Source organism: Boleophthalmus pectinirostris, unplaced genomic scaffold, assembly GCF_026225935.1.
Source record: "Boleophthalmus pectinirostris isolate CB_2022bp ecotype Guang Dong unplaced genomic scaffold, ASM2622593v1 HiC_scaffold_18, whole genome shotgun sequence".
NCBI classification, from domain to species: Eukaryota; Metazoa; Chordata; class Actinopteri; order Gobiiformes; family Gobiidae; genus Boleophthalmus; species Boleophthalmus pectinirostris.
In genome coordinates this window covers 31,582,996-31,596,148 of record NW_026571133.1, presented here as the reverse complement: position 1 = coordinate 31,596,148, position 13,153 = coordinate 31,582,996, and the positions used below count along the sequence as shown (strand labels likewise).

The following is a 13,153-nucleotide window of genomic DNA, read 5'->3' as shown; positions in this document are numbered from 1 at the left end:
AAATGTTAAAAAGCAATAATTAGTGTTTGATTAATACCAACTAATAGCTAAGTGACAGCTAATTAGCATACCAATTACCACCTAGTTAGCTATTAATATGTGGACCCTAAACTAAAGTGATACCTTCTGTTCTTATTTGTTAAATGTTTTGACATATTTCATGCTATTATTCCTGGAGTTTTATATCAAAACATATTTTTATATGACGACTATTACACTATAATTCATACTGAAATGCAATACATAACAGTATTTGCAAATATAATACTTTTAAGCAATAATTTAATGTTTTGTATGTATGTTCAGAAATATAAGTTTGTACAATAACTTTGAAATTCATGAAAATTAAAAAAATGTACTGATGACCTGCCATATATGTCAATTTTCACCAATAATTTAATCTCCCTCAGAATCAACAACCCTTATTAGTCCCATAATGAAATCTGTCACACAGTCAAATCAGAACATTGAATAAAAAAACAAAATACTAAACATAAATGAGGTTAAATCTAGATAAATATTTTATTTTGTCATGGTAATACTATAAGAATTATATGATGCATGAGTAAATTGTAAAGCGAAAATATTCTGGATAAACAGTAAACAGTGTCAGATGCATTTGTATGAACATGAATACAACTTACGGACAGCAAACTTGGCTCACGTCTGTTGTAATACACAAAAAACGATGGGAATGTTTCATCAAATCTACAGCAAAACTATAGACGTTAAATAAATTAAACATGTATCTATTAACATGAACCCTGTGTGTAGACAATAACACTGATACCTGTCCTTTGCAGGCCAAGCTGGTTAGTTCCTGATTCTCTTTTCAAAAATATACTGCATATCTATTTATATATGTATACATTTATAAACAACACCAGCTTCTTATAATTTTATATATCTAAAATACATCTATGACTTTTAAACAATATGTACAATCCCCCCATCGTGACATCAAATACATTCTTCTAAAATGGAAGAATAAATTAAGGTAGGAAAAACCATCAACATTTTGTGGGTTAAGAGCTCACATGAACGGTTCACATACATACAAGCATTTACAAAAAATCGTATAGCTAACTCATGGTGGTTCTTTAGCCATGTTTTAAGTTTCAAGTCAAGAGTGTCCATTTTCTGCTTTCTTATGCAATACCAAACAGGGATGCACACCGAAAATTGCAGATAACCTATTCCATAGACTTTCATAATTCTTCTTGTAGTTGTAAGTCTTTCATTACAAAGTTCATACAATCATTCACATTTGAGTGCTCTATAATACAAGAGTCCGTAGATTTTGAAAGGTTGTTAGGCAGATGACCATGGCGAGTAGCGAGGAGAGCGGGCAGCAAGAGGGCGATGCTGAGTACACTTGGTGGTAGTCGTAGTTCAAGTGTGGTGGTCGCTCCGGGGGCTGTACCGTGATGTAGCCGTTGATGATTCTGACCATCGGCGGAGGAGGGGACTGGACGATGTTGCTGCAAAGACAAGAAAATACAAATGTTTAATTTTGAAATGTAATATATTTGTTTTGAGTTGATTGAGCTGAGCTTGTTTCTTCAAAAAGTTCAAGAAAACAGATTATGAATGTGATCTTTAGGTGTATACAAGTTTCAGTTATCATCCATAATTTTCTATTTTAACTGAATTATTTTGTGACAGTGTTCATTATATGACTAGTTATCACACATCTGAAACCCAGTTTGAGGCGAGTTATGATTTAGTCCAATTGCAAGTTGTAGCTTGGATATCCAGAAATGCAGTGGCGGGCTGTCAGGGCCTGCAAGGCCTTCTCTGCTGGCCTAAAAAAATCTGAATCACAGACTAATGTTAATTATATTATTATTAAATAGTTCCAAATGGTCTGTTTGCTTCCTTTCAGAGCTTTTCCAATGGTTGTGCTTCTTCCAGACATGTATTTTCATATTAAAGCATTTAACCAATCACATTTCAGTTGCCAGGCTGCTTCAAAGTCAAAGAAGTCTGCCTGAGGCCTTCACAATCTGTTCTGCAGGCCCAGGAAAATAAATGTCTATGAAAAGATTTTGAGTTAATGTCTGCAGGGCCTTCTAGCAGGCATATGGCAACGAGACTATATTCAGATTTGATAGTCAGACAGCGCACCAGCCAAAGCAGCAAACTGCATCTGTAAGTAGCAGGCTACACAAATCGAAATTACTATTACTATGTATTACTAATATTATTTACCAGTGGTGTAGCGGGAATTTTTTAAGTGGGGGTACGCGATTTCTGACTGAACCAGGGGGACTGAACCAGGCCTGAACAAGGATTAAAGCAGGTCTAAACCAGGTCTAAATCAGGACTAATCTTAGACATGAGAGAGAGAGAACCCCAAGTCCGCGGAGCAGGGTGTCCGCAAAGTGCGATCGGGCGACAGCTGCTGTGAGGGATGTGGAGCTCTGCGCCGGTCCTTTTCACCTGTGGTCACTCTAAGTCTAAGTGGTCTCCAGGTCTGTCCCGATGTCCTGGTTTAGTTCTGGTTTAGTCCTGGTTTAGACCTGGTTTAAACCTGTTTTAGTCCTGGTTCAGTCCTGGTTTAGTCCTCATCCCTCATGTTGCAGGTCACTGTAGGACAGTACTAGAGATATCAGTGTTTCCTGCAGCACTTTGTAGCTAAAGTGGCCGCCTTGACTACGTCAGTCCGAACCACGTACATCCTCGGAAAAGTATGGTCTTTGCATGAAATCTCTGCATACACTCCACTTCTCACTTCTTCTCCGTACTACTACTGAAGGCCTAGGTGTGAAATGCATGGTCCACCACTGCAGAAATGTAATACTAGTTTAGCCTTGGATTACATAAGTTTTTGTTCTATTTTTGTCACTTATTGTTAGAGCCAATTATACCTTATATATACGTCCTTGCAGTATAGTTGTAACATTAGTTTTAAAGGGCCAATGTTATGCTATTTTCTGATCTACGTTATAATGTTGTTTTCTGTCAAAAACATACCTGGAGTTGTGTTTTGTTTCATTCACACATGTTTAACACACACATTTATGATGGGCTCTTTTCTCAACCTGAAAACACTCCACCTTATGATGTCATGTGGTCATAAAGGGAGTGCTCCACTGTGTTTTTAAACTCCATACACCTTCACTAGAATCATTTGGAAAATTTCCTCCCTGGAATTCCCCAGTTTCACGCTGCATGACCTCACAAGGTGAAACAGAGCATTTTGAGCTTTAGAGATGTAGATGAAAAGAATTGCTGAAACGTGTGAAAGAAACTAAACACAACTTTGTTTTTGAGGAGGTAACACAATTCTAACATGGCTTAAAGCTCCCAAGAGTCAATTTAGCAAAATATAGGATCTTTAAGCAGTGGTTACTAGGTTATTTTTAATTTAATGATTAAGGTTGGATGCTCTTGTATTTAAGGTCAAATAAGACAATCAAATATGAAGTGTAAAAGTATGAAAATACACACATTTACTAACAATAGCAAATGGAAAAGCAAATGAGATCTTATACAAATCAACTAGCAGCAGTCACTGTTTTCTTACTCCGCTCACAGTAAATATTGTTCCCGCCAATCTTTATAAGCCTCCCATTCCCTGTGCTGTTTTTGTGTAAACACATGTAGCAATTAACTCATTTCGACTGCTCTGTTTGATATGGACGGGCGGTATTATTATATGTGGTTTGGATTGGGAGGTGGCCAAGCTAAATAAACTCACAAGCTCTTCAAGTATAGGAATAACATTGCACCGAATGTACATAGAAATAGGGTTGATAAAATGATTCAAAATCAAATACTAATTGATACTAAAACTGGTTTTGAAATTACATTTTCATTTGAGGAAGTATCAATACTAAAACAGTCACATCAATAGGACAGAAATAAACCTTTTCTGAATAGCTTTAGAATGATCTTGAGTTGTATCAGAACATGTATAAGAGCACGTAGACTAGTATACACACATGAACCACTACAGAACATACCTGGACAACTGTGGAAGGTGTTTTTAATTATCATTCTGGTACCGGAATCGGTATCGAGTCTATTCCTTTTAAGTATCAAAATCGAGTTAAAGTTTTTAGTACTGTGCCTTACACTACTTTGGAATTCTTCGTTTTGGTGAATTCATTATTGAGATATTACTGAATATGCTGTTTTGAGTAATCTTAAATCCAGTGTATGCAGTTGACTGGAATAAGGCTTTAGACCGTCATAAATTATCATTGTGATTTTGGATTGGCCTCGATAATAGAAATTTGGCTCTGTCGCTAATGAATTTGATGTAACATTTGGCGTGCTTTTATTTTTCCAAACCCAAATTTCCAATAAAAACGCAGCGCTACCTTTGACTTGCGATGCTTAATAAGAATTTCCATGAATAAAGGCAAGATTTTTCACATAAACTGAGCTCAACAGTGGGGTTTATTTACACTTTGTGACTAAAAGTGTCCAAAAAATGAAAAATCTGAGGAAAACCAGGCGGGGCTGTATCATGGAGGGTCATGGCGTGTCATTTCAGTCACCTTCTCAGACATTCAAATATACAGAGACATGCACATGAGCTCTTTGTACACAGGCGCCCTCAGACAGAATGTACACAAATGAGCACAAACCGCCTCTGTTCACTGTGAAACATAGGGCTTCACTTTCCACAACTAGAGCCACCGTTGGTCACACCAAAGCAAGCAGCAAGCAGGAACATTTGTCAACAGGAAAAAATGTTCACGGGTCAATTAATGAATTTCATGCATCATTTTACATGTAAGTGCTGGTTAAGGAGCAGGACTCATTGCACTAAATAGCAGGGTAATGTAAGTATAATTTAGAATGGAAAATGGAAAAGCAACAGACTACTGGGTGGACAAGAGTAGCGTGTAGTTTTTCTCGTGCAGAGTCCGACACCTGCTTATCCCCATGGAGATGTTAATGCTATGTCAGGAATGTTCCACAGTATTAAAGGGCCTATATTATAATCTTGTTTCCTCATCACAAACATACCTGAAGTTGTGTTTTGTTTCATTCATACTTTTAACACACAAACACTGCATATTAAGGCTTAGGAGTTATTTCAAACAGAAAACACTCTGTTCCACCTTGTGATGTCATGTGGTAATACAGGAAGTGCTCCACTGTGTTTTTAGACTCCATTATTTGGATCATTTCAGCCCTGGAATTGCCAATCTCTACTAAAAAAAATATAAAGGTAGTTGTGAAATTGAAAACTACCGCTTCATGATATTACAAAGTGGAACAGAGCATTTTGAGTTTTGGAGATGTAGACAGACTAATAATGCAGGATTACTCAAACATGTGTGAATGAAACAAAGCACAACTCCAGTGATGTTTTTGAAAAAGCAACAACATTATAACATGATTAAAAGTTCTCAAGAGTCAGTTTTGTGTAATATAGGAAATTTCAAACTATCTACTTAAATAGTGCAAACATTCTTTCTGTAGCCGGCTCATCTCTTCACAGATCTGTTAAATGACCTGCCTGTTTGATGCAGTTACATAATGCTTTTTTTTTTTTAAGAACTAAAGGTGCACTTTTTTTTTTTTTTCAATTTATCAATCAAACTTTATTTTTTTAACTAAAGATGATTTTATTGCTTAAAATGGCCTTTTAAAACCTGCACTCTTACTGTGAGTAGGCTCACCTATCAACAGATCTGACTTGTAACTTGGCCTGGGACACCTTCAGAATAGTCATTACATCCACCTGATTTAAAAGTGTTAGACAAATTCAATGCAAAAGTCTTTTTATCTAAATCATCTGTACTGACATCCACCACATTTCATACTTACCTTCCTTACTTAGTGAATATAAAATGTTATATTTAAGGGTTAGAGGGGCTAAGGAAATATAGTGTTAAGTATTCACTTCTGTCCACAAGCTAAGACACCAGCCCACAACAAACCCCCTCTAAACCCTTTTGTTTTTCGTACTTGTGAAAGTGAGCTTGTTTTGCTGTCCGGTTAGTCCCTGCCTTGGGCTAGTGTACGCACTCCAAACAGGATACTCAAGAGGAATTCCCGGGCTGCACTTTTCATATGGAGAAGATATCCACAGAAGCTCAAAACCAGTCTGGACTCATTCTCCACTGCAGGGTATGTCAGTACGGAGACATGATACCGAGCCTGAAGCACCACATCCGGAACAGTCACTTCTCTTGTATAGAATCTATTACACACTTGAGGATTTCCCTTTCTCTCACATCCTCTCCGTCTCTGCTTTCTCATTGTCCTCACCTATGACCTTTTGCGATTCTAAATTTCGCTGTAACCGCTCGCGTTCTCAGGTTTCCTCTCACCTGTCGTCAATGCGCACCCACAGGTCGTTGAAATGCCTGTGCCTCTGCTTCTTCTGTTTGTTCCTCCGTTTCTTTTTCAGCATCTTTCTCTCTGCTTTCTCCAGCAGCTCCAGGCTATCGGGCGGGAAGAGGAGGTGAGGCAGCTGCTCTTCATCCAGCTGGTCGTGTCCACCGTGGGGGAGCTCGTGGAGGAACGGTTCCAGGGCTGGGTGTTCCTCGTGGTGGTCTTCGGATTCGGGGGAGATGGGTCGAGAAGAAGAGCGTCTGGAAAAGAGATGTTCAGGTTTAATGGTAGCAAACAGAGCCAAAAAGTTGTAGTTTAGTTAAATATTTCTTTCAAAGTCTGTAAACTACGGTATACAAAATGGTTTTAAATGACACATTTTCAGGAGATGTTGTAAGTTTGTGATTAGAAAAATCCAATCTTGTTGTACAATAAAACATTCTCTTTGTTTCGGTTTTAAATCCTTGATCTTGGGAATTGTTGCCAACACAGAATATATGTATGGCTCTTCGCTGATGGTGCCCGAACTCGCACTTCCAGGGTTTTTGCAAACCATCTAGTGTAGTCCAATTCCTGACCTTGTCATTGGAGAGAAATGAAAGTGAGCGGAGGCACTAGGTCGTGCCAACCTGGCTAGTAGTCAGTTACATTTATAGTTATATTTATATTTACTTGAGTATCTTCTTCTGTTTTGTTTTTCTACTTTTGTTTAATATTTTGAATGAATTAACAGTACTCTTACTTGAGTAAAAGTTTTGGTTACTCTTCCAATGTGAGCAAGTCTACAAGTGATAAAAGCTTTATGTCGACAAAATAATGATTTGAACATGTGTTTCTTGCACCGCTCCTTCACATATGATTTAGTTTTTCTCATTTTTGTGGTCTGCCCATTATTTAATGTTTCGTCCTTGCAACTGCATTATCTATATGTAAATCATAAAATCAGATGTGATATTATGTCCTGAGAGTTACTTTTTACTTACTCTAATAGTACTTTTCCCATATACTTTTTTTTTTACTTTTACTTGAGCATTACCACTCCTTTGTACTTGAGTAATATTTTTTGAAGTAACGTTACTCTTACTTGAGTACAATTTTGGCTACTCTATCCACCTCTGACAATGCACATTGATGGAAGAAAGAAGAAAGATCTTGTTATGTTTGGACAGGATGTAGCAGATGTGCCAATTACAACACTAATAGGAAACATAAACTGGATTTTATAGAAAACAAATTAAAAGTACGGAATGGGAGGCATGACAGGAAAGCCAAAAGTCTTTCTTGTGATGGGAAACACTTGTTTGATTAAGAGTAGGCCCACGCTGACACTTTATTCTAAAAATACACAATTTTATATAAACCAAGCATAATTACACACAGTACAATTTTCAGTGCCAAAAAAACCAAATGTTGAGTGTATTACATCTGTAGTACATTAAAACTTATAAACCTTGTAATACTATATATACACATTGTAGTACATTGTAAGCATGTGTTATGTTTAGAAATTAAGTTTTTAAGAGTCATAGATTGTGCAAAATTGATTCTTGTGAGCTTTAAGCCACTTTAGAATGTTGTTACATCCTCAAAAACAGACCTGTAGTTGTTTTGTTTCATTCACACATGTTTGAGTAATCCTTTATTATTAGTCTGTCTACATCTTCAAAGCTCAAAATGCTCTGTTCCATCTTGTGATGACATGTAGTGGTAGTTTTCCAGTTAACAGCTACCTTTTATCTTTAGTTCAGTAGAGATGAGCAATTCGAGGACCAAATGACTCTAGTGAAGATGTATGGAGTTTAAAAACCCAGTGGAGCACTTCCTATATTACCACATGATATCACAAGGTGGAACAGAGTGTTTTAGTACATTGAAGAGTAACTTGACAATTATACTTTTTGATAATATTCTACTGGATTCTATTACCTGTCTCAAACTAATAATTCTTTGTCAAACCATCTGGTCAGCTTGTAAAGTCAGATCCTAATGACTTTCATAAGCCTACTGCAGGGAACCTCTTTTCAACTTCGCAAACAAATGCATCTATATCAGCATCTCACGGGTTGCTCTGATTTCGATTCAGACCTCAAAAATGAAAATTAAAGTCATATGGAACATTTGCCAGTTAGTAATGGGTTCAATTAACAAAATGCTGATAAGTAAAAAAGAAGAAAGAGAGAGACGAAGGCTTATAAACTATTTGCAACCACATTTCAAACTGGGGATTAACACTGTGGCGTGGTGGTATTTTCAGGATCTGTATTATCATCAGCTAACGTGGGTGGGGGTGCACATGTTAAGTTGTGGTTTTGGTTTGTTAGTAGTCCTTAAAGTTCCAGAGTGTCGCGTGAGGGGTGACACGCAGGGGTTTACCCAAGCAGGGGTGGCGGAGGACATGTTTTGGTAGGATAGGCTAAGGGGGTGTTAAGATCTTCAGTGGGGATCTAGTGTCAGCAAAATTTGCCTTGTCTCAGTACAAATATACTGTATAATTAGAAAAGACAGTGCTGTGTGCTGTGTTGCAACTGATTATAAAGTGTTATATCTTCTGAGTCAGGAAATATGTTGTTAGCATGCTAATTGATGTAAGTATTACAGTGATGTTGTGAAAGTTTGCACAAAAGCAGATATACATTTATTAAAGTGCATAATTCATATGCTGAGAATATAAAAGTGAGGAACAACTTTGGACTATTGCAAACTAGGGGTGTAACGATATCTAAGTCTCACGATATGATATCGTCAAGGTATGAACCTCACAGTACGATATTTATTGTGATATCACAGGAAAGCTCGTGATATGGTGGAGAGGCTCACAATTAGGCATGTAACAATATCCAAATCTCTCGTTACAATATTTTCACAATATACATCTCATGGTACTATATTTATTGCAATATTTTGTGGAGGCTAACAAAACTGTTATATGATACTTTTTCCTTTTAAAATGCCTTGACAAGACTTAATCCAAAGAACTAAGACTTAAAAGTGCTTAGAAGTATTATTTCTTCATGTAATCTACACTGAAATGGAGCAAAGGATCATGGTCTATGTAGTTCCCTCTGTCTTTTTTATTTTATTCTATTGCTGCACCATAAATCTTAATTTAAGTAAAGAGACTTGTAATTCGATATATTGTGATGGTCCACAATATTATTGTGAGAACTTTGACAATATGATATCACGATATTTCAGTTATTGTTACATCCCTATTGCAAACTATTCTATTATACACATTCTGAAAACTAAATCAGAAATCGGGTACAGCACCTTCAGCAATTTAACTTTTAACAAATCATTCTTTCACTGTTTTAATTAAGTTTAAATGTAGTTAATTAGTAGTTAAATATAGTTAGTCCCCTATAGTGATTTATGAATTGTAGTCTCATTTTGAAGAGTTTTAGATGAGATTGGATGTCCTCAGGGAAAGGGGCAAAATGTTTGGGGGGCTATGGTAGGGTGACCAGATTTTCAAAATCAGAAAGTGGGACATCCCTGGTTTTGTCATGGTTGGTAATAATGAAATTGTGAAATGATTGTGTAATTAAATAAAATCGTTATGCACTTGGCCCATTCATGACTTACTCACAATAAAATGTGAGTCAGAATAGTCATATTTTCTGTTTTTTTCCATAATTTTACCTAAACAAAAACCTAAAATAATAATAATAAAAAAAACTAGACTATTTATGCCTCTCTTTACTGTTGGCAGGTATCAAATTGGTCAAAAGTAGAGACATCAGGGACATTTCTTGTATAAAACTGGGACAAATCACTGGTTTTGGATAAATCTGCTGGGACAGGGGACACAGGGCTCAAAACTTGGACTGTCCCAGATAAATAGGATGGGGATGCATTGGCCATCTTAGGGGTTGCTGGTGCTCCTCCAAGTCCCCCCCCCGGTACTGCCCCTGTACCAAACCCACCCTCTTAGCATGTGTTGTGAAAGTAGACTCCCTTAGCCCCAGATCTCACACACAGTAGATCTGAGAGGGCAGATAGCCACCCACACTGCGCTGTGCTGCACTATGCTAGGCTGCACTACACGCTCCGCAGCAGGAGGCATGGGCAATGCTTGGGTTGGCCTTTCAAGCTCACTTCACTGGTGGCCACTGGGGATTGTGCCAGGTTTATCTCCACTAACATCGACATTTTGAAAAACAGCAGGAAAAAACATGTGAAACCACTGAAGAGAGAGCATCAGTGAGCACTTTCAACAGCTGACACTCACTCACTCACAAGACACAATCCAAGAAATATCTGGAAAAATTACAGTTTAAATTAAATGAACGCATCTACAAAAAGTTGTATTTGCTCTACTGCTCATTTACTCTGACTTAAAGAAAACTTTTAGATAATTTTCATATTTGACATTATTAAAGGTACATTGTATAACTTTTCTGGTGGATGAACTGTTATCTGCTTGTCGCCATAATGTTATTGTTTTGCTTGGAATTAAAATGACATTATACTTCCACCTTCACATCAAATAGTCACTCAATCCTGTTTTCTTCACCTCAGCACAATTAGTAAAATCAAAACTATCCTTTCCTGCCCTGCTCTTGAAAAAGTCATCCACTCATTTTCTCCCGTCTAGACTATTGCAACTCCCTCCTCTCCGGCCTTGACTCCAAATCCATCTCCCGCCTCCAACTGGTGCAGAGCACAGCTGCTTGGCTCCTCACTGGGTTTAACAAACATCAACACATTACCCCTGTTTGAGCTTCTCTTCACTGCGTTTTTTTAGAATTGATTTTAGGATTTTACTGATCACTTTTAAAGCTCGTTTAGGTTTTGCACCAAGTTACATTTCAGAACTTTTAACCCCGTACGAGCCCTCCCACAGCCGCAGATCCTCAGGCAGGTCCCTGTGGCTGTTCCAAAGTCCAGGCTCCGGACAAAGGGTGATCGAGCCTTTTCAGTCTGGATGCCTCGGTTTGGAATGACCTGCCTGAGGAGATAAGTATCATCTTTAAAAATCACTTCTTAAAACTAATTTTTATCGGCTGGCCTTCTTTTAACTGATTTTAGCTTGATTTTATTCCTTATTTATATTTATTCTATTTCTTTCTGTTTATTTTTTATAATTTATTGGATTGTTTGCATCATTGTATGTTTTTGTATGCCTTCTGCATGCTATTTTTATTCTTTTTGTATTGTTCTTTGGTGCTTGTACAACACTTTGTAAATGTTGTTTTTATAAATAAAGAAAGATTTATTTTGTCTATCTTGCATTTATTCAAGTCCAGAAACATGTACTCTGGAAGCACGGTCAACACTTTCCACAGCTTTAACCTGAAACTTGGCCCAGCAGAATTAGTACTTGTCAAAATGGAGATGGATCAGTTAATGTCATACTGTTATGTATGCACCTTTATGCACATAAATATTTTGCATTATTATAGATTTCTTTGTTACTGTACTTAACTGATTGCAGATTGATTTTTTGTAAAATTTGCACCAGTTTAAAGACAGTTTAAAATTTTAAATAATGAATAAAATAATCTGCAGGGCCAAAATTAAGGTTCACATTAAGGTAATCTAGGATTGGTCATGTTTACCATATAGCTGAAGGATTTTACCTGTGAGTTGCAACTTGTTTTTGTCCCCTTTTTGAAATGCCTATCTCTAATGTATTCCATATATTCCTGTTCAAATTTCTTGCTGATTGGTCATTATAACCATACGCAAGCGCATTAATACGCCCAAACTTATATTACCCTTATGTCAATTCATTTTTCCTTCCTCGTTTGACCATTCGTATATTTACCCATCAAATCTGTTGTGAGCGATAGCCACATTAGCCCTCAGTGCGGCTGGCTGGGGCCTCCTCCCTCTCTGGTGTCGACTGAGTTAAGTAGATTAATAAAGCCTTCCAGCCGCGTGTGTAGAAACATATGGAGAGGGCAGGCACTCCAATAAGGAAAATCACTCAAAGCATAATTACCTCTTTCAGTTTTTGATTATCTGCAGACAACATATTTCTCACAAGGGCTCAAGCGGAACCCCCACATCTGGTTCGGGTCTGCAGACTTGATTTTAAACTTAGTCGAAAGTTGAAAAACTTAGAGAAACCTATGTATTCCTGTCAGCGACGCGAGACAACAAAAAAAGTGGCCAAGACGTGAAACTCTATCCAAATTTTGGTGATAAAATATGAGTTTGGGGAAGGAATGGTAATGTACGACAACTATGGGTGAAACCTAATATTTTCTACCTCCTGCTCCATCTGTCATCTCAGCGTTTCCGGCTTTCGTTTCTCATCCCTGGTATATTCCTGATGCTTGGTTAGAGCCAAAGGAAAACATAAGCTTACAGGAGACACACTGAGCGAGCTGTTCTGTTACTGGCCACATTTCTTTACCTAAGCTCACATATCTGTAATTGTTGTTTTTGAGACCAACTGGTAGTGTATAAAGCGGCGAGGGCTAGAGGGGCATGTGCGTTCAATTAGTATCAGAACATTTGTAATAAAAATTCTACCTTGGACTTCTTGAAATGTATCTTTTTTTTTTAAGTATAAAATTTTGTAGTAGTGGCTGCTAAAATTGTACTTAAGTAAAAGTTAAACATGAAAAAAATACTCGCTAGTTACTTGTTCTAATTTTTATTTTATTTTTTTTATCTTTTGTACGATACTCAATCAATTAAACTAGAATTTGAATTAAGTTGCTAGGTGAATATTTTCTGAGCCGATCGGCACAAGTGATTTTAAATGTAACTAATCACAATTACATGGTTAGAATAATGTAAAAAAAAAAAAAAAAAACATACTTAAAAAAGTAAAATTATCCAAAAGAATTGTGAGTATACACAAGAGTATTCTCTCATAAATATTTAGGTATAGAATATT

At 37.0% G+C, this 13,153-nt stretch overlaps 1 protein-coding gene across 1 annotated transcript in view; it reads right to left on the bottom strand.

The window, feature by feature from the left end:
• Positions 1–544: 544 nt before the first annotated feature.
• trabd2a (TraB domain containing 2A) overlaps positions 545–13,153 on the bottom strand; it is a 73,945-nt gene continuing 61,336 nt past the window's right edge. The window contains exons 6-7 of the mRNA XM_055153776.1: positions 6,297–6,560; positions 545–1,481 (exon numbers count right to left, since the gene is read on the bottom strand). Of these exons, the coding sequence (XP_055009751.1) occupies positions 1,277–1,481; positions 6,297–6,560 (469 nt within the window). The 3' untranslated portion in view covers positions 545–1,276. The remainder of the gene's footprint in view (positions 1,482–6,296; positions 6,561–13,153) is intronic.